Source organism: Carcharhinus amblyrhynchos, unplaced genomic scaffold (assembly GCF_965287045.1).
Source record: "Carcharhinus amblyrhynchos unplaced genomic scaffold, sCarAmb.v2.hapA scaffold_847, whole genome shotgun sequence".
NCBI classification, from domain to species: domain Eukaryota; kingdom Metazoa; phylum Chordata; class Chondrichthyes; order Carcharhiniformes; family Carcharhinidae; genus Carcharhinus; species Carcharhinus amblyrhynchos.
The window spans coordinates 34,437-61,719 of record NW_027650587.1 but is presented as its reverse complement, the minus strand read 5'-3'; the positions used below and the strand labels follow the sequence as shown (position 1 = coordinate 61,719).

At 54.1% G+C, this 27,283-nt stretch overlaps 2 protein-coding genes across 2 annotated transcripts; one reads left to right on the top strand and one right to left on the bottom strand.

The window, feature by feature from the left end:
- Positions 1-6,317: 6,317 nt before the first annotated feature.
- On the bottom strand, positions 6,318-14,821 carry LOC145340214 (ER membrane protein complex subunit 3-like). Its single transcript, XM_080184640.1, has 8 exons — positions 14,375-14,821; positions 12,773-12,830; positions 11,388-11,481; positions 8,739-8,843; positions 8,139-8,220; positions 7,681-7,760; positions 7,061-7,143; positions 6,318-6,560 (listed from the first exon to the last, which is right to left on the bottom strand). Exons 1-8 carry the CDS (start codon positions 14,536-14,538, stop codon positions 6,432-6,434), a joined length of 795 nt encoding a protein of 264 aa, XP_080040766.1. The 5' UTR covers positions 14,539-14,821; the 3' UTR covers positions 6,318-6,431.
- A 666-nt stretch (positions 14,822-15,487) lies between these two features.
- LOC145340213 (protein UXT-like) lies at positions 15,488-24,814 on the top strand. The gene is given in 8 exon segments (XM_080184639.1): positions 15,488-15,595; positions 16,674-16,755; positions 17,807-17,874; positions 18,418-18,525; positions 23,071-23,089; positions 23,091-23,135; positions 24,553-24,576; positions 24,578-24,814. Coding segments are annotated over 8 exon segments (459 nt in total). The 5' UTR covers positions 15,488-15,521; the 3' UTR covers positions 24,617-24,814.
- The last annotated feature ends 2,469 nt before the right edge of the window (positions 24,815-27,283 follow it).

Sequence of the window (27,283 nt, the reverse complement as noted above, 5' to 3'; positions counted from 1 at the left end):
CATCAGCTTTACATTTCTCTATCGGTTCCCCCCATCCTCGTCGCTGAGTAAATAGACACTGATTTTCTCAAGTCTGCAGTGAATATATATATATATATAATATCGTATTTTCATATATAGAAGAGAAAGAGAGATTTACATTGCTTTGTGTTTGAAGTTAATCGCTGCTCTATAGATTGGTTTTATTATTATCACAGTTGGGGATTATGTACATAAATATAAATATATTAAAAATGATTTTGATGAGAAGTGTGTCTTGTGCGTGTCTGGTGCTGACTAGTAAGGACAGGTGAAAGGACTGATCGCTTGCTCCTCCGCTCACATGGACACCCTCTGGGGCCGGGCCGGAGGGGAGGGGGTCATTTGAGAGCTAATGTGATAGGGGAGGGGTGGGGTGGGGAGAGCAGGTTGCTGTGGCGGAGGCAGGGGAACAGGAATGCTCTGGTGAACTGGTGCGGTGACAATAATCTCTCCCTTAATGTCAACAAACAAAGGAGATTGCCATCGACTTCAGGAAGTGTAAAGGACAACAGGGACAAAGTAGAAAGGGTCGAGAGCTTCAAGTTTTTAGGTGTCCAGATCACCAACAACCTGTCCTGGGTCCCCCCCACGCTGACACATAGTTAAGGAAGCCCCACCAACGCCTCTACTTTCTCAGAAAACTAAGAAATTTAGCATGTCAGCTACGACTCTCACCAACTTTTACCAATACTCCATAGAAAGCATTCTTTTTGGTTGTATCACAGCTCGGTCTGGGCTCCTGCTCTGACCAAAACCACAAGAAACTACAAAAGGGTGGTGACTGTAGCCCAATCCATCACACAAACCAGCCTCCCATCCATTGACTCTGTCTACACTTCCTGCTGCCTTGGAAAAGCAGCCAGAATAATTAAGGACCCCCACACACCCGGACATTCTCTCTTCCACCTTCTTCCGTCAGGAAAAAAGATACAAAAGTCTGAGGTCCCGTACCGACTGACTCAAGAACAGCTTCTTCCCTGCTGCTGTCAGACTTTTGAATGGACCTACCTCACATTAAGTTGATCTTTCTCTACACATAAGAAATAGGAGCAGGAGTAGGCCATCTAGCCCTTCGCGCCTGCCCCGCCATTCAACAAGATCATGGCTGATCTGTTGTGGCTCAGTTCCACTTTCCCGCCCCTCTCCCCATAACCCTTAACCCCCTCTCCTATCAAAAACCCATCAACCCGCTTCTTAAAATATTAGCGAGGTAGCCTCCACCACTTCACCGGGCAGAGAATTCCAAGATTCACCACCCTTTGAGTGAAGAAGTTCCTGCCTCAACTCTGTTCTAAACCCCCCCCCCCCTTTATCTTGAGGCTGTGCCCCCTAGTCCTACTGTCCTTCTGAGCGGGAAGAGCCCCTCCACCTCTATCCTATCCATCCCATTCATCATCTTATACGTCTCAATGAGATCTCCCCTCATTCTTCTAAACTCTAACGAGTACAAGCCTAGTTTATTCAGCCTCTCCTCATAGCTCAACCCCCTCACTCCGGAATCAGCCTAGTAAACCTCCTCTGCACTCCCTCCAAGGCCAAAATATCCTTGCGTAAGTACGCGCCCAAACTGCACACACTACTCCAGCTGTGGCCTCATCAGCGCCCTATACAGCTGCAGCAAGAACAAAACCGTGCTGCGTCTGCTCTACCAAACAATTCTCCTCAAAATGCCTCGCTATTTTCTCCTTGATCACGGATTCTAACATTTTACCTACAACAGACGTTAAACTAACCAGCCTATAATTCCCCGCCTTTTGCCTGCCACCCCTTCTTAAACAACGGCGTAACATTAGCCGTTTTCCAATCTTCCGGCACTTCTCCGGAATCCAGCGACGTTTGGAAAATAACCACCAAGGGCATCCACTATCACCTCCGCCATTTTCTTTCAGAACCCTCGGATGCATTCCATCCGGTCCTGGGGACTTGTCCACAATCAGTCCCTCCAGTCTGTCAAGCACCGCCTCTCTAGCAACACCCTCGCTATGACTGTAACACTACATTCTGCACCCTCTCCTTTCCTTCTCTATGAATGGTATGCTTTGTATAGCACTCAAGAAACAATACTTTTCACAGTATACTAATAAACTAAAATGGATGGGGGTGAGGATGGGGCAACACTGCAATTGTTCTCCCAGCCGAAATGGTTAAAGGGGACAGATTTAATCATGGTGTGGCACTGCCCACATTTCAATGGAGAAAGTGAGCAAGGAACAGTGATCAGAGTTAGATGGTGTCAGTTTTAACTGATTAAACCTTGGGGAGGTCAGCATTGACACAATAGGGATCAAATCAGAATCCCTGCAGCGTAGCAGGAAACCATCAAGTCCACATCAACCCACCTTTTATCTTACACAGGCCCTATCCCCATAGCCCCACAATATTTACCCTGCCAGTCCCTCTAACCTACACATCTTTAGACACTAAGGGGCATTTAGCACGGCCAATTCATCTAACCTGTACATCTGTGGTAGGAAACCGGAGAACCTGGAGGAAACCCACGCAGAGATGGGAGAACGTGCAGACTCCGCACAGACAGTGACCCGAGCCGAGAATCAAAACCGGGTCCCTGACACAATGAGGCAGCAGCCAATGTGCCAGGATGGAGGAAGCACAACTGCAGTTGTGCCAGAAGATTGAGGATGTGGGTGTGGCCGCGTAAGGCCCAGTATTTATTGCCCATCCCTAGTTGCCCCTTGGAGGGCAGTTGAGAGTCACCCACATTGCTGTGTCTCTGGAGTCACATGTAGGCCAGACCGGGGTAAGGACGGCAGATTTCCTTCCCTAAAGGAACCAGATGGGTTTTCCGACAATGGGCCATCAGTAGATTCTTAATTCCAGATATTTTTTATTGAATTCAAATTCCACCATCTGCCGTGGTGAGATTCAAACCCCCAGAACATTAACCTGACTCTCTGGATTAATACCCCAGTGATAATACCACTACACCATCACCTCCTTCCCTGTACCAATGCTGCTACAGTTCTGATCTCGGGAAGGTTCATAGAGTCGTACAGTGCAAATAAAGGCCATTTGGCCCATCTAGTCTGCACTGACAATAACTACCATTAAAGTGGTGCTAATCCCATTTTCCTGTATTTGCCCCAGGTCCTTGAATGTTGAGATATTTCAAGTGCTCATCCAAATATTTTTTAAAGGTTGTAAGGTTTGCAGCCTCCACTAACTTCCCAGGCAGTGCATCCCAGATTCCCACCACCTTCACTCTCAAATCCCCTCTGAATTTCCTGCCTCTTACCCAAAAATGACGTCCCTAGTCAACGATAGAGGAGCCCAGCACATCAGTGTAAAAAGATAAGGCTGAAACACTCTTCAGTAGATCCAACTCGGTCTCCGCTGGAGGTCCCCAGTATTCAGGTGTCAGTCTCCAATCAATTTGATTCACTCCACGTGATATCAAGAAACAGTTGGAGGCACTGGATGCTGCAAAGGGTGATGGGCCCTGATAATATTCTGGCAATAGTACTGAATACTCCAGAACTTGCTGCTCCCCTAGCCAAACTCTTCCAGAACAGCCCAGCAGCACCTGCTTAACAATAACCTGCTCAGTGACGCCCAGTTTGGGTTTCGCCAGGGGGTCACTCAGCTCCTGATCTCATTCCAGCCTTGGTTCAAACATGGACAAAGAGCTGGATTCCAGAGGGTGAGGCGAGAGGACAGCCCTCGACATCAAGGCCACATTCAACTGAGTGTGACATCAAGGAGCCCTAACAAAACTAGAATCAATGGATATCGGAGCAAACTTTCCCCCCCACCACTGTTTGGAGTCATACCTGGTCCATAGGAAGGTGGTTGTGGTTGTGGAGGGTCAGTCACCTCAGCTCCAGGACATCACTGCAGGAGTCCCTCAGGGTTAGTGTCCGAGGCCCAACAACCTTCAGCTGCTTCATCAATCACCTTCCCTCCGTCATAAGGTCAGGAGTGGGGATGTTCGCTGATGATTACACAATGTTCAACACCATTCCCCACTCCTCAGATACTGAAACAGCCCGTGTCCAAACGCAGCGAGATCCGGACAATATCCAGGCTCGGGCTGACAAGTGGCAGTGACATTCACCCCACACAGTGCCAGGCAATGACCATCTCCAACCAGAGAGAGTCTAACCACCACCCCATTGACATTCAATGGTGTTACCATCACTGAACCCCCCCACTATCAACATCCTGGGGGTTACCATCACTGAACCCCCCCACTGTCAACATCCTGGGGGTTACCATCACTGAACCCCCCCACTGTCAACATCCTGGGGGTTACCATCACTGAATCCCCCCACTGTCAACATCCTGGGGTTACCATCACTGAATCCCCCCACTGTCAACATCCTGGGGGTTACCATCACTGAATCCCCCCCACTATCAACATCCTGGGGGTTACCATCACTGAATCCCCCACTATCAACATCCTGGGGGTTACCATCACTGAATCCCCCACTGTCAACATCCTGGGGGTTACCATCACTGAATCCCCCCACTATCAACATCCTGGGGGTTACCATCACTGAATCCCCCACTATCAACATCCTGGGGGTTACCATCACTGAATCCCCCCCACTAGCAACATCCTGGGGGGTTACCATCACTGAATCCCCCCCACTATCAACATCCTGGGGGTTACCATCACTAAAACCCCCCCACTGTCAACATCCTGGGGGTTACCGTCACTGAATCCCCCCCCACTGTCAACATCCTGGGGGTTACCATCACTGAATCTCCCCGACTATCAACGTCCTGGGGGTTACCATCACCGAATCCCCCCCACTATCAACATCCTGGGGGTTACCATCACTGAATCCCCCCACTATCAACATCCTGGGGGTTACCATCACTGAATCCCCCCACTATCAACATCCTGGGGGTTACCATTGACCAGAAACTGAACTGGGACCCAGCCATATAAACACAGTGGCTGCCAGAGCAGGTCAGAGACTGGGAATCCTATGATGAGTAACTCACCTCCTCACTACCCCAGAGCCTGTCCACCATCTACAAGGACACAAGTCAGGAGTGTGATGGAATACTCTCCACTTGCCTGGATGGGTGCGGCTCAACAACACTCGAGAAGTTCGACACCATCCAGGACAAAGCAGCCCCGCTCGATCGACACACTAACCACAAACAACTCCACTCCCTCCACCCCCGACACACAGTGACAGCCGTGTGTACCATCTACAAGATGCACTGCAGCGACTCACCGAGGCTCCTTAGGCAGCACCTTCCAAACCCACCACCTCTACCATCTAGAAGGACAAGGGCAGCAGATACCTGGGAACACCCCCCACCTGGAGGTTCCCCTCCGAGTCACTCAACATCCCGACTGGGAAATATATCGGCCGTTCCTTCACTGTGGCTGGGGTCAAAATCCTAGAATTCCTTTCCTAACAGCACTGTGGGTGTACCTACATCACCCAGGGACTGCAGCGGGTTTGAGATGGCAGCTCACCCACCACCCCCTCAAGGGGGTAATTAGGGACGGGGTGAAATGCTGGTCCTGGCCAGGGATGGACACATTCTGTCAGTGAATATTACAATAAGTCACTGAAGGTTGGGAGCAAGTACAGTGAGCTATTGGGAAAGGTTAATGGAATGTTAGGCTTTATCGCAAGAGGATTTGAGTACAGGAGTAGCGAGGTCTGGCTTCATTTGTATCGGAGTTTGGTTAGACCACTCCTGGAGTATTGTACACAGCTTTATTCCCCTTACCTCAGTAAGGATAGTATTACCATGGAGGGTGCGCAGGAAAAGTTCACCAGACTTGTTCCAGGACAGTGGGACTATCTTACAAAGAGAGACTGGGGGAACTGGGACCTGTATTCACGAGTGTTTCCAAGAATGAGAGGTGATCTCATTGAAAGGGATAGACGGGGGATGTGGGGAAGATGTTTCCCTTGGCTGGGGTACAATTTCGGAATGAGGGGGACGACACTTTGGGTCGGGATTCGGAGAGATTTCTTTACGCAGAGGGTGGAGAATGTTTGGAAATCTCGATCCCAGAGAGAGCTCAGTCAGTGAGTGTGTATAAAACCGAGACTGACAGATCCCTGACTGAGAACATACAGGATAATGGGAATAGTCTGGGGTTAAAGGACATTGAAGTGTCCAGTTTAGCCACAATCGTGCAGAATGTGGGACTCGCTCCCATGGGGGGGGAGTGGGGAAGGTGGATAAACACGGGATGGGGAGTGGGGTGGGGAGTGGGATGGAGCAGGAACAGCAGCATGTAGTGGAGGGGCTGAATGGCCAGTTGCTGCACAGTTTCATTGATCCACGTTAAGACAAGCTGATACAATTACACGTGGACGTTTATTCATTTGAAGCTCTGTCTGATATTAATTTACAGATTGACAAACACCGGCTGGGTTGGGGGTGCTGCTGTGGATCAGACCCCCTGCGCCGGCTCAAAACATGGTGCGGTGCTGATCCTGGCTGTAAAACTCCTCCAGGTTCAACTCCTTCCCCAGCAACTCCTCCTCAACTCCCTCCAGAGCCCAGTGATGATCCACAACTTCCAGAGCTTCCCACTCTGCCTGGGAAGAGACAGTGAGAGAACAGAGTTAGTACTCACCCGGACAGAGAGGGACAGGGACGGAGGGGGGAGAGAGGGACAGGGACGGAGGGGGGGGAGAGAGGGACAGGGACGGAGGGGGGGAGAGAGGGACAGGGACGGAGGGGGGAGAGAGGGACAGGGACGGAGGGGGGGAGAGAGGGACAGGGACGGAGGGGGGGAGAGAGGGACAGGGACGGAGGGGGGGAGAGAGACGGACGGAGGGAGAGAGAAGGGTAGACACAGAACGAGAGAGGTGGGCGGACACAGAGAGGGAGAGAGGCATTCAGAGAAATCCATTCCTGACATGCGGATCCGTCCTGGGGAATCCACTCAGGAGAGTGCACTCTGGGAGGGAGATCTAACCCGGTGGGATCTACTACCTGTCAGTGAGACTGAACACTATTACTGTACAGAGCAGTCATGGCCACTCCTGACTCTGTACTATCCCTTGCCCCTCTGCTCCCACTCCCGGATACGCACCTTGAAGGCCTTATTGGTATCTGGGGGCATCGAGATGGCAGCGCCCGTCAACTGGTCCTGTAGGATCCGAGACTGGTCAGCAGCTATGGAGAGAGAGAGACAGCGGAACTTGAGAGAGAGAGAGACAGAGGGGTGGGGAGAGAGACGGGTGTCCCGGGGGGGGGGTGGAGGAGATGGGGGTCCCGGGGGAAGGGGAGTGTGGGGGTGTGGCGGGGGGAGAAATGGGGTCCCAGGTGAGGGGAGGTGGGAGAGATGGGGGTCTCCGGGGAAGGGGGAGTGGTGGTGGGAAGGTGAGGGTCCCAGGGGAAGAGGGTGTGGGGGGGAGAGAGACTGGTGTCCCCTGGGGGGGTGGAGGAGATAGGGGCCCCGGGGGAAGGGTGGTGTGGTTGGGGGGGTGGTGTTGGTGGGGGGGTCCCAGGGGAGGGGAGGCGGGGGAGATGGGGGACCCAGGGCAAGGGGCAGTGGTGGGGGGGAGACGGGAGTCCCGGGGGAAGGCGGTGTGAGGGGGAGAGAGACGGGGGTCCCGGGGGAAGGGGGTGTGAGGGAGATGGGGGTCCAGGGCATGGGAGTGCGGGAGACAGAGACGTGGGTCCCAGCTCACTGTGCAGACGGTTCCTTACCGTTATCATGCCCCAGGATTAAGGAATACAGACTGCGCAATCCAAACACATTGAGGAAATACCAGGATGCTGAACTGACCCTGTGGACAGAGAGAGAAGGTGCTGATTAGTCACGGAAGCTGCCAGCAGTCTGGGATCCCCACACCCCAGAATGAAGCACTCACTCCCACCCGGACAATGGCCAGACCCTCTCAGGCAGCGTCAACACCCCCCCAATCACCCAGACTCCACACAGCCTCTCTCACCTCCCATAGCCCCTCTCGAGAGACAATGTGGGCTCAAAGGCCTCCTCCTGTTCCTGTGTAACAGGCTGGAGAGAGAGGGGCTGAATGGCCTCCTCCTGTTCCTGTGTGACAGGCTGGAGAGAGGGGCTGAATGGCCTCCTCCTGTTCCTGTGTAACAGGCTGGAGAGAGAGGGGCTGAATGGCCAAATCTGTTGTGATTAGGTGGGGACTCACCAGGATGCGTCGAGGGAAACCAGCTCAATTCCACGCTGTAACATGGGCTTAAAGCGGAGAGTCAGCGGGAAGGGAACCTTCGCTGTGGAGGGAGAGAGAGAGAGAGTCAGCTTAAACCTGCAGGAACTGGAGTGAGATCATCAAACAATACATACATATGGTAGCACAGTGGGTTAGCACTGCTGCCTCACAGCACCAGGGACCCGGGTTCAATTCCTGGCTTGGGTCACTGTCTGTGTGGAGTCTGCACATTCTCCCATGTCTGTGTGGGTTTCCTCTGGGTGCTCTGTTTTCCTCCCACAGTTCAGAGCTATGCGGGTTAGGTGGATTGGCCATGCTAAATTCTCCCTTAGTGTCAGGGTAAACGCGGGTTAGGGGGATAGGGCTGAGGGGGTTTGTTGTCGGTGCAGGAGTGGTGGGGGGGAGACACCAAATGGCCTCCCTCCGTGCTGTATAATTCTGCACTCCCTCTGCTCTAGCCATCTCCTGCACCACGAGCCTGCAGCATAACACATCCTGCTACCCTGTCCCCAGTCACCACCGCTCTCCCACAGAGCGTGCACACATTTCCAAACTCAGCGCGACACAGGGCAGACTTACTGGTGACGAACCCAGAAAACGCCCAGTTAATCCAGCCGCCTATCAGAATCATCGGAAGCACATTGGTCAAATTCCCCTTCATCATATCCGTCAGCATGCTGGGATCTACAAGGAGAAGTGTGCATCAGAGAGGAGGGCAAAGAGACAGAACCACAACCCCCATCCTGATAATCCCCAACACCCTGTACCCCAGAACCGCCCCCCGATAATGCCCGACACCACTGTACCCCAGAACCCCCGACACCACTGTACCCCAGAACCGCCCCCCTGATAATCCCCGACACCACTGTACCCCAGAACCGCCCCCCTGATAATCCCCGACACCACTGTACCCCAGAACCCCCGACACCACTGTACCCCAGGAACCCCCCCCGATAATCCCCGACACGCTGTACCCCAGAACCCCCCCCGATAATCCCCGACACCACTGTACCCCAGAACCCCCCGATAATCCCCGACACGCTGTACCCCAGAACCACCCCGATAATCCCCGACACCTTGTACCCCAGAACCCCCTGATAATCCCCGACACCACTGTACCCCAGAAACCCCCCCGATAATCCCCGACACCCTGTACCCCAGAACCCCCTGATAATCCCCGACACCTTGTACCCCAGAAACCCCCCCGATAATCCCCGACACCACTGTACCCCAGAAACCCCCCCGATAATCCCCGACACCACTGTACCCCAGAAACCCCCCCGATAATCCCCGACACCTTGTACCCCAGAACCACCCCCGATAATCCCCGACACCACTGTACCCCAGAACCCCCCGATAATCCCCGACACCTTGTACCCCAGAACCACCCCCCGATAATCCCCGACACCCTGTACCCCAGAACCCCCCCCCGATAATCCCCGACACCACTGTACCCCAGAACCGCCCCCTCGATAATCCCCGACACCACTGTACCCCAGAACCCCCACCCCGATAATCCCCGACACCCTGTACCCCAGAACCCCCCACCCCGATAATCTCCGACACCCTGTACCCCAGAACCCCCACCCCGATAATCCCCGACACCCTGTACACCAGACCCGTCCCCACCAGTACTGTACCCCAGTGTTATACAGCGACAGACCCGTCCCCACCAGTACTGTACCCCAGTGTTATACAGTGACAGACCCGTCCCCACCAGTACTGTACCCCAGTGTTAAACAGCGACAGACCCGTCCCCACCAGTACTGTACCCCAGTGTTAAACAGCGACAGACCCGTCCCCACCAGTACTGTACCCCAGTGTTATACAGCGACAGTCCCGTCCCCACCAGTACTGTACCCCAGTGTTATACAGCGACAGACCCGTCCCCACCAGTACTGTACCCCAGTGTTATACAGCGACAGACCCGTCCCCACCAGTACTGTACCCCAGTGTTATACAGCAACAGACCCGTCCCCACCAGTACTGTACCCCAGTGTTATACAGCAACAGACCTGTCCCCACCAGTACTGTACCCAGTGTTATACAGCGACAGACCCGTCCCCACCAGTACTGTACCCCAGTGTTGTACAGCGACGGACCCGTCCCCACCAGTACTGTACCCCAGTGTTATACAGCGACAGACCCGTCCCCACCAGTACTGTACCCCAGGGTTATACAGCGACAGTGCCGTCCCCACCAGTACTGTACCCCAGTGTTATACAGCGACAGACCCGACCCCACCCCACCAGTACTGTACCCCAGTGTTATACAGCGACAGACCCATCCCTCCCAGTACTGTACCCCAGTGTTATACAGTGACAGACCCGTCCCCACCAGTACTGTACCCCAGTGTTATGCAGTGACAGACCCGTCCCCACCAGTACTGTACCCCAGTGTTATACAGCAACAGACCCGTCCCTCCCAGTACTGTACCCGTGTTATACAGCGACAGACCCATCCCTCCCAGTACTGTACCCCAGTGTTATACAGCGACAGACCCGTCCCCACCAGTACTGTACCCCAGTGTTATACAGCGACAGACCCGTTCCCACCAGTACTGTACCCCAGTGTTATACAGCGACAGACCTGTCCCCACCAGTACTGTACCCCAGTGTTACACAGCGACAGATCTGTCCCCACCAGTACTGTACCCCAGTGTTATACAGCAACAGACCCGTCCTCACCAGTACTGTACCCCAGTGTTATACAGCGACAGAACCGTCCCTCCCAGTACTGTACCCCAGTGTTATACAGTGACAGACCTGTCCCCACCAGTACTGTACCCCAGTGTTATACAGCAACAGACCCGTCCTCACCAGTACTGTACCCCAGTGTTATACAGCGATAGACCCGTCCCCACCAGTACTGTACCCCAGTGTTATACAGCAACAGACCCGTCCCCACCAGTACTGTACCCCAGTGTTATACAGCGACAGACCCGTCCCCACCAGTACTGTACCCCAGTGTTACACAGCGACAGATCTGTCCCCACCAGTACTGTACCCCAGGGCTATACAGTGACAGACCCGTCCCCACCAGTACTGTACCCCAGTGTTATACAGCGACAGACCCGTCCCCACCAGTACTGTACCCCAGTGTTACACAGCGACAGATCTGTCCCCACCAGTACTGTACCCCAGGGCTATACAGTGACAGACCCGTCCCCACCAGTGCCTCGGTGCGACCCAGCGTCTGGGCTTCTGACCGGGGTGGGGGGTGGATTACCTGTCATGGGGTTTTTTGGGGTGACCTTTCTTTTAGTTGTCTTGAAGAACCCCGATTCTGCATTGTTGAAGAAGTGTTTGCGCATGATGAATGACTGTGTGGGACAGTAGGGGGGATAGAAGACAGACACAGTTTAGGCAAAAAAATTTTCAAAACCGCATCTAAACAACCAGCCACATTCTCCCCCACTCCCCCGTGGGAGCCAGTCCCACATTCTCCCCCACGTGGGAGTGAGTCCCACATTCTCTCCCCACTCCCCGCCATGAGTCCCACATTCTCCCCCACTCCCCCCGTGGGAGCGAGTCCCACATTCTCCCCCACTCCCCCCATGGGAGCGGAGTCCCTTATTCTCCCCCACCGTGGGAGCGAGTCCCACATTCTCCCCCACTCTCCCCCGTGGCAGCGAGTCCCACATTCCACCCCGTGGGAGCGAGTCCCACATTCTCCCCCACTCCCCCCCGTGGCAGCGAGTCCCACATTCTCCCCCACTCCCCCCCGTGGCAGCGAGTCCCACATTCCACCCCGTGGGAGCGAGTCCCACATTCTCCCCCACTCTCCCCCGTGGGAGCGAGTCCCACATTCTCCCCCACTCCCCCCGTGGCAGCGAGTCCCACATTCTCCCCCACTCCCCCCGTGGGAGCGAGTCCCACATTCTCCCCCCACTCTCCCCGTGGGAGTGAGTCCCACATTCTCCCCACTCCCCCCGTGGGAGCGAGTCCCACATTCTCCCCCCACTCTCCCCGTGGGAGTGAGTCCCACATTCTCCCCCACTCCCCCCGTGGGAGTGAGTCCCACATTCTCCCCCACCCACTCCCCCCGTGGGAGCGAGTCCCACATTCTCCCCCCCGTGGCAGCGAGTCCCACATTCTCCCCCACTCCCCCCGTGGGAGCGAGTCCCACATTCTCCCCGTGGGAGCGAGTCCCACATTCTCCCCCCACTCCCCCGTGGGAGCGAGTCCACATTCTCCCCGTGGGAGCGAGTCCCACATTCTCCCCCACTCCCCCCGTGGGAGCGAGTCCCACATTCTCCCCGTGGGAGCGAGTCCCACATTCTCCCCACTCCCCCCGTGGGAGAGCGAGTCCCACATTCTCCCCCACTCTCCCCCGTGGGAGCGAGTCCCCATTCTCCCGTGGGAGCGAGTCCCACATTCTCCCCGTGGGAGCGAGTCCCACATTCTCCCCGTGGGAGCGAGTCCCACATTCTCCCCTACTCCCTGACACATACACACTCAAGTGAAAACATCTTCTCAATGTCCACCCTCTCGATACCCCTTCCTATTCTGAAAGACCTCCATCAACTCTCCCTACCCCTAAGATGTGTCCCCCTGTCTAACGTGACGAACTCTCAGCCTGGTCAATGCTATTCCCCCTCCACCCCGCCTCACCTGCCGAGGGAGATACTTCCCATGTTCCCGTAAATTCCGGCTTCGCAGCAAAATCTGGCTGGAATTTGAGAGAGAGACAAGATCACACATTAAATGTGGAGGTTGGGGCATGGGTGAGCAGAGAGAGAGAGAGACAGACTCATTATACCGGTGACACAGTGGGTTGGCACTGCTGCCTCACAGCGCCAGGGATCCGGGTTCGATTCCCGGCTTGGGTCACTGTCTGTGTGGAGACTGCACATTCTCCCCATGTCTGCGTGGGTTTCCTCCGGGTGCTCCGGTTTCCTCCCGCAGTCTGAAAGTTGTGCTGGTTAGGGTGCATTGGCCGTGCTAAATTCTCCCTCAGTATAACCCAAACAGGAATGTGGCAACCGGGGGATTCTCACAGTAACTTCATTGCAGTGTTAATGTAAGCCTACATGCGAAACTAATACATAAACTTATCCAATCACTGTGATAGTATCACTGTCGCTCTCGTCATTAGCCGGTGTGTAAACTGCTGGTGTAAACCAGGTTAACTCAGATTGACTTGGTTAGGTTATCTTCACCAGATCACAGTTATAATAACCAAGTTCGAGTAACCAGGTCGGGTAAGCTTCTCATTGATGACATTGACCTGTCTGAGTGCTGCTGTGGGTGAACAGGTTAAGTTAGAGCAACGGTTTTAGATCATTTAGATTATATTAACCAGGATTGATTAACCAGGTAGTGATAAATTTTGTTACTAACCACGCTGACCCATCCATAGGCTGCTAACATTGAACAGGTTAAAGTATCTATCTTAATGAAGCTGAATTATGTTAACTAGATTTAGATAATATTAACCAGACTAGAGTAACTTGTCATTAACCATTCTGACCCATCTAAGCTAACGTTGAGCAGATTAAATTATATTACATTAAACAGATTTTGGTTGTATTAACCAGGTTGTATTAAAGTTGTCATGATTGTCAATAATTGGTCAGAACATTACTGTTAACCAGGTTAGGTCACATTGACTTGCTTATGATGACCAGGTTAAGTTAACATCGAACAAATCAGGTTATCAAGTTTGATTACGTTAACTGGGTTAGGTTATGTTGACTGGGTTTGCATTAACTGGGTTTGGTCACATTGACTTGGGTTGTTTGTGTTGACCAGGTTAGGTTAAATTGACTAGGTTTGCTTACTGAGTTTGGTCGTGTTAACATCGAGCAAGTCAGGTTATATCAACCACGTTAGTGGTAAATTGACTGGGTTTAGGTCTTACGTTGACTGGGTTAAGTTACGTTGACTGGGTTAGTGTTGACTGAGTTGTTTTAAGTTAACTGGGTTAGGTAAGGCTGACCGGGTTATGTTAATCAAGTTACATTATGCTGACCAGGTTAGTGTTAATCAGGTTAGGTAAGGTTGACCAGGTCAGTGTTAATCGGGTTACGTAAGGCTGATCGGATTAGTGTTAATCGGTTTAGATTACGCTGACCAGGTTAGTGTTAATCGGGTTAGGTTATGCTGACTAGGCTATGTTAATCAAGTTAGATTACACTGACCAGGTTAGTGTTAATCTGGTTAGGTAAATCTGACCGGGTTAGTGTTAATCGGGTTAAGCTAGTTAGCATTAACCTGTCAGAGAGCTGCTCCAGTTGTAGCCTCCTCTCCCCCTGGAGCAGGCGGCTGAGGTTGTGTCGGATCAGCCCCACCGAGAAGCTGATCAGCACGATGGGCAGAACCACCCACAGGCGGATACTGGAGTCCAGCAGCAGCAGCTCGGCGCCGGCCCGGCCCATCGCGGCCTGGGGCCTGGGAGCGAGTCTGAGGCCTGGGGCTGCGGAGCGGGTGAGGCCGGGGAGTGGGCCTGAGGCCTGGGTCCGGGGTTATGGAGCGAGGCCGGGGCTACGGGGAGTGGGAGTGGGCCTGAGGCCTGGGCCCGGGGTTATGGAGTGGGGAGTGGGCCTGAGGCCTGGGTCCGGGGGCCCGGGTGAATTTGGGTGAAATCCCGTCACCCGCGACCCGGAAGCGGAGGAAATATAAATAAAAACCGTCAGTGACCCGGGGAGGGGTGCCGGGATGGTGGGGTTGGGGGGAGGGGGGTGTGTGGGGTTGGGGGGGGGGGGGAATGGGGATTTTCGGGGGGTTTTCGGGTTTTTTCCCCTCGCGGGAATTTGAATTTTTTAAATTTTTTTTCGGTTTTTTTTCTCTCTCCGGCGACCGTTTATTTTTAAATCTTCGATCGGACCAATCCGCTGCTGTTGCCGGGCGGCCTCCAGCCAACCACCGCCCACTATCCTCTCCGCCAATCGGCACCGGATCCCAATCCCGGTCTCATCCAATCATCATCCCCTGTCCCCATTGCAGCCAATCACAGCCTTATGCTTTGAACCAATCACTGCACAATCACCAGCCCAGTCACAGTTTTAGCCAGTCACAGTTCGCGCCAAAACCGAGTCTCAGCCAATAAACGGCAGCTCCCAATTTCGTTCTCGGCCAATCAAAGCCCAGCTCAAAGGCAGCCAATCACTGCCCAGTCCTTAGACCCAATTACGGGCCACGTTCGAATCCTTCAGCCAATCGACATCCGACCCCATTTCAGCCAGTCACCGTCAGCACCGACTCAGCCAATGGCCTCCTCTCCCCATGCGCTTCGCCAATGGGAGCACGTTACGATGAGCCGGCAGCCAATCAGCAGTACTGACTGAGCTAGCCAATCAACTAGCGGGGGAAAACGAGAGCCCTGCCCAATCAGCGCCTGCTTTCCCGCACATGCGCAGTGATGGCTGAGGGGGTTGACCGGAAGATTGGGGAATTTGAGACTTTTGTTCAACAAACCCTCCCCAGAGAGTTAGAGTGAGTGAGGGGGTGCTGGAGGGAGGAGGGGGTGCTGAGGAGGGGCTGGAGGGAGGAGGGGGTGCTGAGGAGGGGCTGGAGGGAGGAGGAGGGGCTGGAGGGAGGAGGGGGTGCTGGGGAGGGGCTGGAGGGAGGAGGGGGGCTGGAGGGAGGAGGGGGTGCTGAGGAGGGGCTGGAGGGAGGAGGGGGTGCTGAGGAGGGGCTGGAGGGAGGAGGGGGTGCTGAGGAGGGGCTGGAGGGAGGAGGGGGTGCTGAGGGAGGTGGAGGGAGGAGGGAGTGCTGAGGGGGGAGGAGGGGGTGCTGAGGGGGGCTGGAGGGAGGAGGGGGTGCTGAGGAGGGGCTGGAGGGAGGAGGGGGTGCTGAGGAGGGGCTGGAGGGAGGAGGGGTGCTGAGGGGGGGTGGAGGGAGGAGGGGGGTGGAGGGAGGAGGTGACTGGATGAAGGGAGGGCAGGGGATTGGGGAGACTGGGGGAGGGTGATGGACTGGTGGCCATTGGGCCTGTCCCTGGGTTTCAGCAGGTCTGGCGGGGAGCGCACTGCTTGAACCAGGGGCGTCCACGTCCACGTCCACATCTATGTCCAGTTGGAGAAGTCATGATGTGGGTACGCCGGCGTTGGACTGGCGTAAACACAGTAAAAAGTCTGACAACACCAGGTTTTAGTCCAACCTATTTATTTGATAATATTCTCACTAGCTTTCGAGGGGACAGCCTCTTCGTCAGGTGAATGGAGAGTTCTGGCCTCAGACAGAGCATATAAAGCACAGACAGTTTAGAGATTACTGATTAAAATGCGAATCCTTACACCTAACCTGCTGTTGAACAGCAGGTTAGGTGTAAGGATTCGCATTTTAATCAGTAATCTCTAAACTGTCTGTGCTTTATATGCTCTGTCTGAGGCCAGAACTCTCCATTCACCTGACGAAGAGGCTGTCCCCTCGAAAGCTAGTGAGAATATTATCAAATAAATAGGTTGGACTAAAACCTGGTGTTGTCAGACTTTTTACAGTTGGAGAAGTCCAGGTATCCCTCCGAAGCCCCTTCGCTCACTCTGTTCTCTGTCTCTCTCTGCCCTCACAGGAAGGTTCTGGAACAGCGCGATGGAGTCTATGAGAAGATGGCTCAGTATCTCCAGCTCAAGAACATCATCGAGCGGTTACAGGTGCGCAGACAGGTTCTCCCCCAGGACGTGCATCACCGTTCCCAGCAATAGGACCAGTACTTGTCAGCCTCCTACACCCATGCACCCAATTCCCTCCAGCAAACCCCAGCAGAGATGCTCAGCTATTTGACTTCAAAAGGCATCACAAAGTTGAACGAATGTGAATGGAGGATCTGGATTTTATTTATTATACTCACATGTATCCCAATACAATGAAAAGTATTGTTTCCTGTGCACTATATAGACAAAGCATACTGTTCATAGAGTACAGATGGGAGAAGGAAAGGAGAGGGTGCAGAATGTAGTGTTACAGTCATAGCTAGGGTGTAGAGAAAGATCAACTTAATGTGAGGTAGGTCCATGCAAAAGCCTGACAGCAGCAGGGAAGAAGCTGTTCTTGAGTTGATGGGTACGTGACCTCAGACTTTTGTATCTTTTTTCCGAAGGAAGAAGGTGGAAGAGAGAATGTTCGGGGTGCGTGGGATCCTTAATTATACCGGCTGCTTTTCCCCGAGGCAGCGGGAAATGTAGACAGAGTCAATGGATGGGAGGCTGGTTTGTGTGATGGGATTGGGCTACATTCATGACTTTTTTGTAGTTTCTTGCGGTCTTGGGCAGAGCAGGAGCCCAGACCGAGCTGTGATACAACCAGAAAGAATGCTTTCTATGGGGCATCTGTAAAAGTTGGTGAGAGCCGTAGCTGACATGCTAAATTTCCTCAGTCTCCTGAGAATGTAGAGGTGTTGGTGGGGGATTTCTTAACTATAGTGTCAGCGTGGGGGGACCAGGACAGGTTGGTGATCTGGGAACCTAGAAACCTGCCTATTTCCTCCCCCAATGCCGCGCTGTGGGAGGGTCGGTGCCGAGGGAGCTCTTCCCAGTGTTCTGGGACCAATATTTATGAATAAACCAATGTCACTGAGAAGAGATGAACTGGATGGCTGTTTCGTTTGTGTGTGGGATCTTGCTGTCCTCTGAGGGGTGTTGGGAGTTCTTATGGGGGGGGCTGCGGGGGAAGAGACACACTGGAGAAATGTCTTGTGTTTTACAGGAGTCAGGGAATAAAGAGCTGAAGACGGAGATTGATCTGGGCTGTAATTTCTATGTGCAGGCTAAAGTGTGAGTATGCATCCACCCCCACCCCACCCACCCCCCCCACCCCATGGCCCTTACACCCCCTCCCTATCTCTGTAACCTCCTCCAGTCCCCTACACTCCCTCCCTATCTCTGTAACCTCCTCCAGTCCCCTACACTCCCCTCCCTATCTCTGTAACCTCCTCCAGTCCCCTACACCCCCCTCCCTATCTCTGTAACCTCCTCCAGCCCCTACACCCCCTCCCTATCTCTGTAACTTCCTACGACCCTCTGAGATTTCTGCACTCCTCCAATTCTGGCCTCTTGAACATCCCCCGATTCCCATCACTCCACCATTGGCGGCCATGCCTTCAGCTGTCTGGGGGATGGGGATGGGGATGGGGGTGGGGGGGTGGGATGCCTGAGCTCTGATAATGTGACAGGTTTGAAGGGCCTGATTGTCCTCTTCCTGTTCCTACAGCCACGATACTTTGTGATGTGATCTGTCCTGGAAGTTGCCGCAGTGATAAACCTGTATGTTTGTGATGTGGATTCTTACCGGGTGTTGGATATAATTCTGTCTTGCAGCCCTGACAGCTCGATGATCTACGTGTCAGTGGGGTATGGATTCTTCGTTGAGCTCACGTTCCCTGAGGCGCTGAGATTTATCGAGAGAAAGTCCCTTCAGCTGACTGAGTGAGTTTCAACCCTTATTAACCCGTGAATCTGTGTCCCAACGTTCTGGGGAGGGAGGTGGGGACAAGGCCCAAAGAACAGTCCAACACAGGAACAGGCTCTTCGGCCCTAACCAAACCAAACGATGCCCTTACTTGATTACTATCCCTCCATTCCCTCCCTATCCTGTCCCCATCCAGATGCCTCTTAAATGTTGCTAATGTTCCTGCTTCCACCCCTCCTCTGGCAGCGCGTCCAGGCACCCACCACTCTCTGTGTGAAAAACTTCCCCCCGCACATCTCCCTTAAACTTTCCCCCTCTCACCTTGAACCTGTGCCCCTGCCTGTATAACTGACACTTCCACCCTGGGGGAAAAGCCTCTGACTATCCACCCTGTCTGTGCCTCTCATCATTTTATAGACCAGTCCCCCTCAGCCTCCGTCTTTCCAGTGAAAACAATCCGAGTTTATCCAACCTCTCCTCATAGCCAACACCCTCAAGACCAGGCAACATCCTGGTGAACCTTCTTCTCCAAAGCTTCCATGTCCTTCTGGTAGTGCGGTGACCAGAACTGCGTGCAATCCTCCAAATGCAGCCTAACCAAGGTTTTATATAGCTGCAACATGATTTCCCATATCTTGTACCCAATGCCCTGGCTGATGAAGCATGCCGTATGCCTTCTTAATCACCTTGGCCACCTGTGTTGCCACTTTTCGGGAACTGTGGACCTGTATGCCCAGATCCCTCTGTACGTTAATGTTCCTCAGGGTTCTGCCATTTACAGTATAATTCAAACCTATATTCAATCCTCCAAAATGCATCATTTCACATTTGTCTGGATTAAATTCCATAATCCGTAAACCCGATGTTCTGACAAGGAGAGAGTGTTACCCGCTCCTCACTCACACTGCTCTTGCACGTAGCTGTGTGTCGATGGTGGAGGGAGTGAGTGTTTGTGGTTAGTGTGTCGATCGAGCGGGGCTGCTTTGTCCTGGATGGTGTCGAGCTTCTCGAGTGTTGTTGGAGCTGCACCCATCCAGGCAAGTGGGGAGTATTCCATCACACTCCTGACTTGTGTCCTTGTGGATGGTGGACAGGCTTTGGGGGGAGTCAGGAGCTGAGTTACTCTCCACAGGATTCCCAGCCTCTGACCTGCTCTGGGTGGTCATGATGTGGAGATGTCGGCATTGGACTAGGGTAAACACAGTAAGAAGTCTCACAACACCAGGTTAAAGTCCAGCAGGTTTATTTGGCAGTAAACGCCACAAGCTTTTGGAACGCTGTTCCTTCATCAGGGGAGTGGAGAGTTCTGATCACAAACAGGGCATATAAAGGCACACACAGTTTACAGATTACTGATTCGAATGTGAGTCTTCACAGCTAATCTGCTATTCAAGTCTTAAAGGTGCAGACAGTGTGAGTGGAGGTAGCATTAAGCACAGGTTAAGAGATGTGTAATTGTCTCCAGTCAGGACAGTTAGCGAGATTTTGCAAGTCCAGGCAAATTGTGGGGGTTACAGTTAGTATGACATGAACCCAAGATCCCGGTTGAGGCTGTCCTTGTGTGTGAAATTTGGCTATCAGTCTCTGCTCAGCGACTGTGCTGTCGTGTGTCGTGAAGGCCGCCTTGGAAAATGTTTACCCGAAGATCAGAGGCCCGTGACCACTGAAGTGTTCCCCAACAGGAAGGGAAGAGTCTTGCCTGGTGATTGTCGAGCGGTGTTCATTCATCCGTTGTTGTAGTGTCTGCATGGTCTCCCCAATGTACCGGGCCTCGGGACATCCTTTCCTGCAGCGTATCAGGTAGACAACGTTGGCCGAGTTGCAAGAGTATGTGCCATGTACCTGGTGGATGGTGTTCTCACGCTTGCTGCGAACCATTGTCTGTTTGAGGTTGTGTGGTTGTCTGAAGGCAAGAAGTGGGGGGTGTGGGGATGGCCCTGGTGAGATGTTCGTCTTCATATGTTGAAGACTCCAGAGAAAATGTCGTAGCTTCTCTGCTCCGGGGAAATACCGGATGACGAAGGACCATCCACCAGGTACACGGACATACTCTTGCAACTCGGCCAACGTTGTCTACCTGATACACTGCAGGAAAGGATGAACCGAAGCATGGTACATTGGGGAGACCATGCAGACGCTACGACAACGGATGAATGAACACCGCTCGACAATCACCGGGCAGACTGTTCCCTTCCTGTTGGGGAACACTTCAGTGGTCACGGGCCTCTGATCTTCGGGTAAGCATTCTCCAAGGCAGCCTTCACAACACAAGACAGCGCAGAGTTGCTGAGCAGAGACTGATAGCCAAGTTCCACACATGGTAGGACGGCCTCAATCGGGATCTTGGGTTCATGTCACACTATCTGTAACCCCCATGACTTGCCTGGGCTTGCAAAATCTCACTAACTGTCCTGTCTGGAGACAATACACATCTCTTTAACCTGTGCTTAATGCTACCTCCACTCACATTGTCTGTACCTTTAAGACTTGAAAATCAGATTAGCTGTAAAGACTTGCATTCTAATCAGTATTCTGTGAACTGCGTGTGTCTTTATACGTCCTGTTTGTGAACAGAACTCTCCACTCACCTGCCGAAGGAACAGTGTTCCGAAAGCTTGTGGCGTTTCCTACCAAATAAACCAGTTGGACTTTAACCTGGTGTGTGAGACTTCTTATTGCTCTGGGTGGCACAGAAGTTAGCACTGCTGTCTCTCAGTACCAGGGACCCGGGTCACTGTCTGTGTGGAGTTTGCACATTCTCCCCATGTCGCCGTGGGTTTCCTCCGGGTGCTCCGGTTTCCAAAGACGTGCAGATTAGGTGGATTGGCCATGGTAAATGCCCCTTAGTGTCAGGGAGACAAGCTAGGGTAACTGCATGGGGTTATGGGGATAGGGCATGGGTGGGATTGTGGTCAGTGCAGACTCGATGGGCTGAATGGCCTCCTGTGCTGTAGGGATTCTGTGGTTTCCATGTATTTGTATCAAAAGAGAAAATGCTGGAAAATCTCAGCAGGTCTGGCAGCACCTGTAAGGAGGGAAAAGAGCTGACGTTCGAGTCCAGGCGAGCCTTTGTCAAAGTTAAAAGGCACAGAAAGTGGGAGGTATTTATACTGCAGGGGGAGGGGATGAAAGATGAGTCATAACCACTGAACCAGGGGAAAGGCTGCTAATAATTTTTACACCATATTTATGTGGCTGGATCCAGTTCAGTTTCTGGTCAATGGTAACCCCCAGGATGTTGACAATGGGGGGGATTCAGTGATGGTAACCCCAGGATGTTGATAATGGGGGGGATTCAGTGATGGTAACCCCCAGGATGTTGATAATGGGGGGGATTCAGTGATGGTAACCCCCAGGATGTTGATAGTGGGGGGGATTCAGTGATGGTAACCCCCAGGATGTTGATAGTGGGGGGATTCAGTGATGGTAACCCCCAGGATGTTGATAATGGGGGGGATTCAGTGATGGTAACCCCCAGGATGTTGATAGTGGGGGGATTCAGTGATGGTAACCCCCAGGATGTTGATAGTGGGGGGATTCAGTGATGGTAACCCCCAGGATGTTGATAGTGGGGGGGTTCAGTGATGGTACCCCCAGGATGTGATAGTGGGGGGGGGATTCAGTGATGGTAACCCCCCAGGATGTTGATAGTGAGGGATTCAGTGATGGTAACCCCCAGGATGTTGACAGTGGGGGGGATTCAGTGATGGTAACCCCCAGGATGTTGATAGTGGGGGGATTCAGTGATGGTAACCCCCAGGATGTTGATAGTGGGGGGTTCAGTGATGGTAACCCCCCAGGATGTTGATAGTGGGGGGGTTCAGTGATGGTAACCCCCCAGGATGTTGATAGTGGGGGGGATTCAGTGATGGTAACCCCCAGGATGTTGATAGTGGGGGGGTTCAGTGATGGTAACCCCCAGGATGTTGATAGTGGGGGGGATTCAGTGATGGTAACCCCCAGGATGTTGATAGTGGGGGGGATTCAGTGATGGTAACCCCCAGGATGTTGATAGTGGGGGGATTCAGTGATGGTAACACCACTGAATGTCAATGGGGCGGTGGTCAGACTCTCTCTGGTTGGAGATGGTCAATGCCTGGCACTGTGTGGGGTGAATGTCACTGCCACTTGTCAGCCCGAGCCTGGATATTGTCCGGATCTCGCTGCGTTTGGACACGGGCTGTTTCAGTATCTGAGGAGTGGGGAATGGTGTTGAACATTGTGTAATCATCAGCGAACATCCCCATCCTGACCTTATGACGGAGGGAAGGTGATTGATGAAGCAGCTGAAGGTTGTTGGGCCTCGGACACTAACCCTGAGGGACTCCTGCAGTGATGTCCTGGAGCTGAGGTGACTGACCCTCCACAACCACAACCACCTTCCTATGGACCAGGTATGACTCTGCAGATGGCAGTGTAACAGCATTGCTGAGCGACTCAGTGCCTCTCCCTGTCTGTGTGAGGTTGGGGGGTGTTGGTGAAGGAGTTATTTACGCGCTCTGGCCATCAGAGAGGGCTTGCTGCCTCGCAGCTCACTCACTGACCCTCCCCTGTCTCCCCAGGGCGGCCGAGAAGCTGTCGAAAAGATGCAGCCAAGATTAAAAGCCACATTCGAATGGTGCTGGAGGTGAGTGACTCACTGAGGGGGTGCCGGGGAGGGGGGGGGATAGTGAGGGGGGGCGAGTTGACAGCAGGGTTTGAAGTCAGCGGAAGGGGAAGGGGCAAAGGGTTGGGTTTGTACGGTGCAAGGAGGGTCTCGGGGAGATTTGAATTTCCCTGGGGGTGCTGTGTCAGGGTGGGCTTGTTGTGGGCTCGAGTGTGTGGGGCGAGCGCCCCTCTGTCGGGGGGAGCGCGGAGGGGTGGCCTCTGAGTGGGGGGGGGATCTCAGTGAGCAGGGGGAGGGGGGCGGTGTCTGAGCTAGATCGGGGGGGGGGATCTCGGTGAGCTGGGCGGGGGGTGATCTCAGTGAGCTGGGGCGGGGGGGTGATCTCAGTGAGCTGGGCGGGGGGGGGGGTGTCTGAGCTAGATCGGGGGGGGATCTCGGTGAGCTGGGCGGGGGGGGGTGTCTGAGCTAGATCGGGGGGGGGATCTTGGTGACTGGGGGAGGGGGGCGGTGTCTGAGCAGTTCAGTGGGGGGGGGGAGTCTCTGAGCTAGTTCGGTGGGGGGGGAGTCTCTGAGCTAGTTCGGTGGGGGGGGGAGTCTCTGAGCTAATTCGGTGGGGGGGGGAGTCTCTGAGCTAATTTCGGTGGGGGGGGGAGTCTCTGAGCTAGTTCGGTGGGGGGGGGGGGAAGTCTCTGAGCTAGTTCGGTGGGGGGGGGAGTCTCTGAGCTAGTTCGGTGGGGGGGGGGGAAGTCTCTGAGCTAGTTCGGTGGGGGGGGGGAAGTCTCTGAGCTAATTCGGTGGGGGGGAGTCTCTGAGCTTATTCGGTGGGGGGGGGAGTCTCTGAGCTAGTTCGGTGGGGGGGGAGTCTCTGAGCTAGTTCGGTGGGGGGGGGGAGTCTCTGAGCTAGTTCGGTGGGGGTGGGGGGGAGTCTCTGAGCTAGTTCGGTGGGGGGGGGAAGTCTCTGAGCTAGTTCGGTGGGGCGGGGGGGGGGATTCTCTGAGCTAGTTCGGTGGGGGGGGGGGGGAGTCTCTGAGCTAGTTCGGTGGGGGGGGGGGGAGTCTCTGAGCTAGTTCGGTGGGGGGGGGGGGGAGTCTCTGAGCTAATTCGGTGGGGGGGGAGTCTCTGAGCTAGTTCGGTGGGCGGGGGGGGGATTCTCTGAGCTAGTTCGGTGGGGGGGGGGGGGAGTCTCTGAGCTAGTTCGGTGGGGGGGGGGGGAGTCTCTGAGCTAGTTCGGTGGGGGGGGGGGAGTCTCTGAGCTAGTTCGGTGTGGGGGGGAGTCTCTGAGCTAGTTCGGTGGTTGTGGGGTGGGGGTGGAATCTCAGTGAGCCGGGGTTCTGGATTCAGTGCTGACAGCCTCATCCTGGTCCGTTTGAGAGTCGGGATGCTATCGGATCCTCTGGGAACAGGGTTTATCATTGAGCTGTGAGCTCTCTGCTTCCAGGCTCTGTATGAACTCCAGGGCTTCAAGGGATTTGCCAGCGGAGAATCAGAGAGAGATATTCTAAAGCACCTTCCCGGATGGAGAGAGACCGGAGACACAGCCTGAATGTATATACAAAATAACACAGACTGGATCGACTGCTGTCCGTGAGGCTGACTGGCAAAACCTCAGCTATTTAAATATTTATAAACCACATTAATCCCAGGTGTAAATCTCTGACTCTCACTGGGGTACGGCTCCCACACACACACTGACTCTCACTGGGGTACGGGTCTCACACACACTGACTCTCACTGGGGTACGGGTCCCACACACACTGACTCTCCACCTGGGGTACGGGCCCACACACACTGACTCTCACTGGGGTACGGGTCTCACACACACACTGACCTCTCACTGGGGTACGGGTCTCACACACACTGACTCTCACTGGGGTACGGGTCTCACACACACACTGACTCTCACTGGGGTACGGGTCTCACACACACTGACTCTCACGGGGTACGGGTCCCACACACACACTGACTCTCACTGGGGTACGGGGTGCCCACACACACTGACTCTCACTGGGGTACGGGTCCCACACACACTGACTCTCACTGGGGTACGGCTCCCACACACACTGACTCTCACTGGGGTACGGGTCTCACACACACTGACTCTCACTGGGGTACGGGTCCACACACACTGACTCTCACTGGGGTACGGGTCCCACACACACTGACTCTCACTGGGGTACGGGACCCACACACACTGACTCTCACTGGGGTACAGCGCCCACAAAAGCATAACATCACTGCGGGAGGGTGGGTGCCCAGGCAGCGCTCATCACTGAAAGCCAGGAGGCTCGGTGCTGAGGAGTGCTGCACTGCCTGGGGTGCTGTTTGTTGGGATGTATCTGCTCTAGCTGAGAGTGAATAATCCCTCCATCACCATTGAAGATGGCTGGAGCCCCCCAACCTCGGGGTCCGAATGTCTCCCGCAGCTGGGAGAAACAGCAGTTACCCATCGTGTGTGTGGGATGGGAGTGGAAGGTCTCCAAGGTAGTGCTGATGCTGAAGATTCCCCCCCCCCCCCGCCTCGATGAGGCCTGGAGTCTCGGGGGTGAAAGGCAGGGGGAGAGGGGGTAGTCTCCAGAGCAATTTAAATCCAGCTCTCGGCCTGCAGAGAGAAAATAAATTGCCTCTGAAAGTGGATGTGTGGAGTGTTTTGTGCTGAGTCCTCACAGCTTCTCACCTTCTGGGTATGAGTGAGAGGAACAGACTGTATCTCTCACCGAGTTTACACAAATCTCACCCCTAACAGAACCATCAACTAATAACTGTCAGCGGATCGGGAGGGGAGGGGGGGTGGGGGCAAATACAGGCCTTTAATATGATAAGGGGGATTTCAATAGGATCAACATTGAGAACATGTTTCAACAGTCCGGGAGGGGGACACACCAGACGAGGGGGGGGGGATGTCAGTATAAGACAGTCACTAATCAATCTACTCCAGGGGGGGGGGGGGGTGGAATTCAGGTGAAACACCTTACCCAGAGAGTGGGGGGAGAGTGTGGGACTCGCTCCCACGGGGGGGAAGAGTGTGGGACTCTCTCCCACGGGGAGGAGTGGGGGAGAGTGTGGGACTCGCTCCCACGGGGAGGAGTGGGGGAGAGTGTGGGACTCGCTCCCACGGGGGGGGGAGAGTGTGGGACTCTCTCCCACGGGAAGGAGTGGGGGAGAGTGTGGGACTCATCCCCATGGGTGGGGGAGAATGTGGGACTTGCTCCCACGGAGGGGGAGAGTGGGGGACAGTGATGAGTGGATAAGTGTATTGCTTGAAAGCAGGAGAACGTGATGTTTGTGTGAACGATGCTTTCATCTCGAGAGGGTTGGGTTTGTCGGCTCCAGGGGTTTGAAAGGGCCTTTTGCCGATGTGTTGCCGTGGTTACGTGTTGCGCTGTGAAGCAGTCCTGCCGAGCGTGACATTCACAAGGTGGTAGTGACGTCAAACTGACTCGAGACACACTGGCCTTCCTCGGGCAGGGCATTGAGTCCGGACAAAGAGTCCGGGATTCGCGGGAAAACCGGAGTAAATCTTTATCCCAGTGGGAGTTCAGACTCGAAGCTCCCACACTCTGTGCAACGCAGAGGTCACAGTCGGGAATATCACTCGATTCGAGGTGAGGGGGCTTATTCCCGGCCCGGAGGTGGGCTGACAGTCCCAGACCTCAGTGGCCCCACTCTCTCAGTCTGCTGCATCGCTGGCGAGTCTGGGACCCCCCCGCAGTGCCCAGGGTGGGGGGGAACCACCAACACCCTTGCTTCCTGACCGTCTGGTAGGTCCCCGATCGCCCCTCCCTCTTCACTCCAGTGGGGTCCAGTTCCCTGAAAGTGAGGAGCTACTCCGCTGGAGCGATGTTGCACTGGGGGGCGGGAGATGCTATCCGGCTGGGAGAATTCAGTCCCCAATACATCAAAAATAAATTATATTAATAAATCACTTACCTGCTGGTCCCCGCCTGCAATTTCCAGCTTAGTTCCGGATATCCGTCACTGGGAGATGTGCGCACGGCCGGAACACATGGGCAAATCCCGCAATACAATTCTCCTGGCCCACCTCACTAAAACTTTGTCACAGAGGGATGGGAGAATCCCCTCCCCAACTCACAGTTGTGTAAGTTGTTGGTGAGGCCACATTTGGAATACTGAGTAAAGTTTTGGTCTCCCTGTTATCGGAAGGACATTGA

Excerpts from the sequence above, each read along its gene's own strand:
- LOC145340214 (XM_080184640.1), bottom strand. The coding sequence starts at position 14,538 with ATGGGCCGGGCCGGCGCCGAGCTGCTGCTGCTGGACTCCAGTATCCGC. Across the intron at positions 8,844-11,387 it reads CCCAAAAAACCCCATGACAG|ATCCCAGCATGCTGACGGAT; the intron begins GTAATCCACCCC and ends TTCTCCTTGTAG. Across the intron at positions 8,221-8,738 it reads GTTTTCTGGGTTCGTCACCA|CGAAGGTTCCCTTCCCGCTG; the intron begins GTAAGTCTGCCC and ends CTCCCTCCACAG.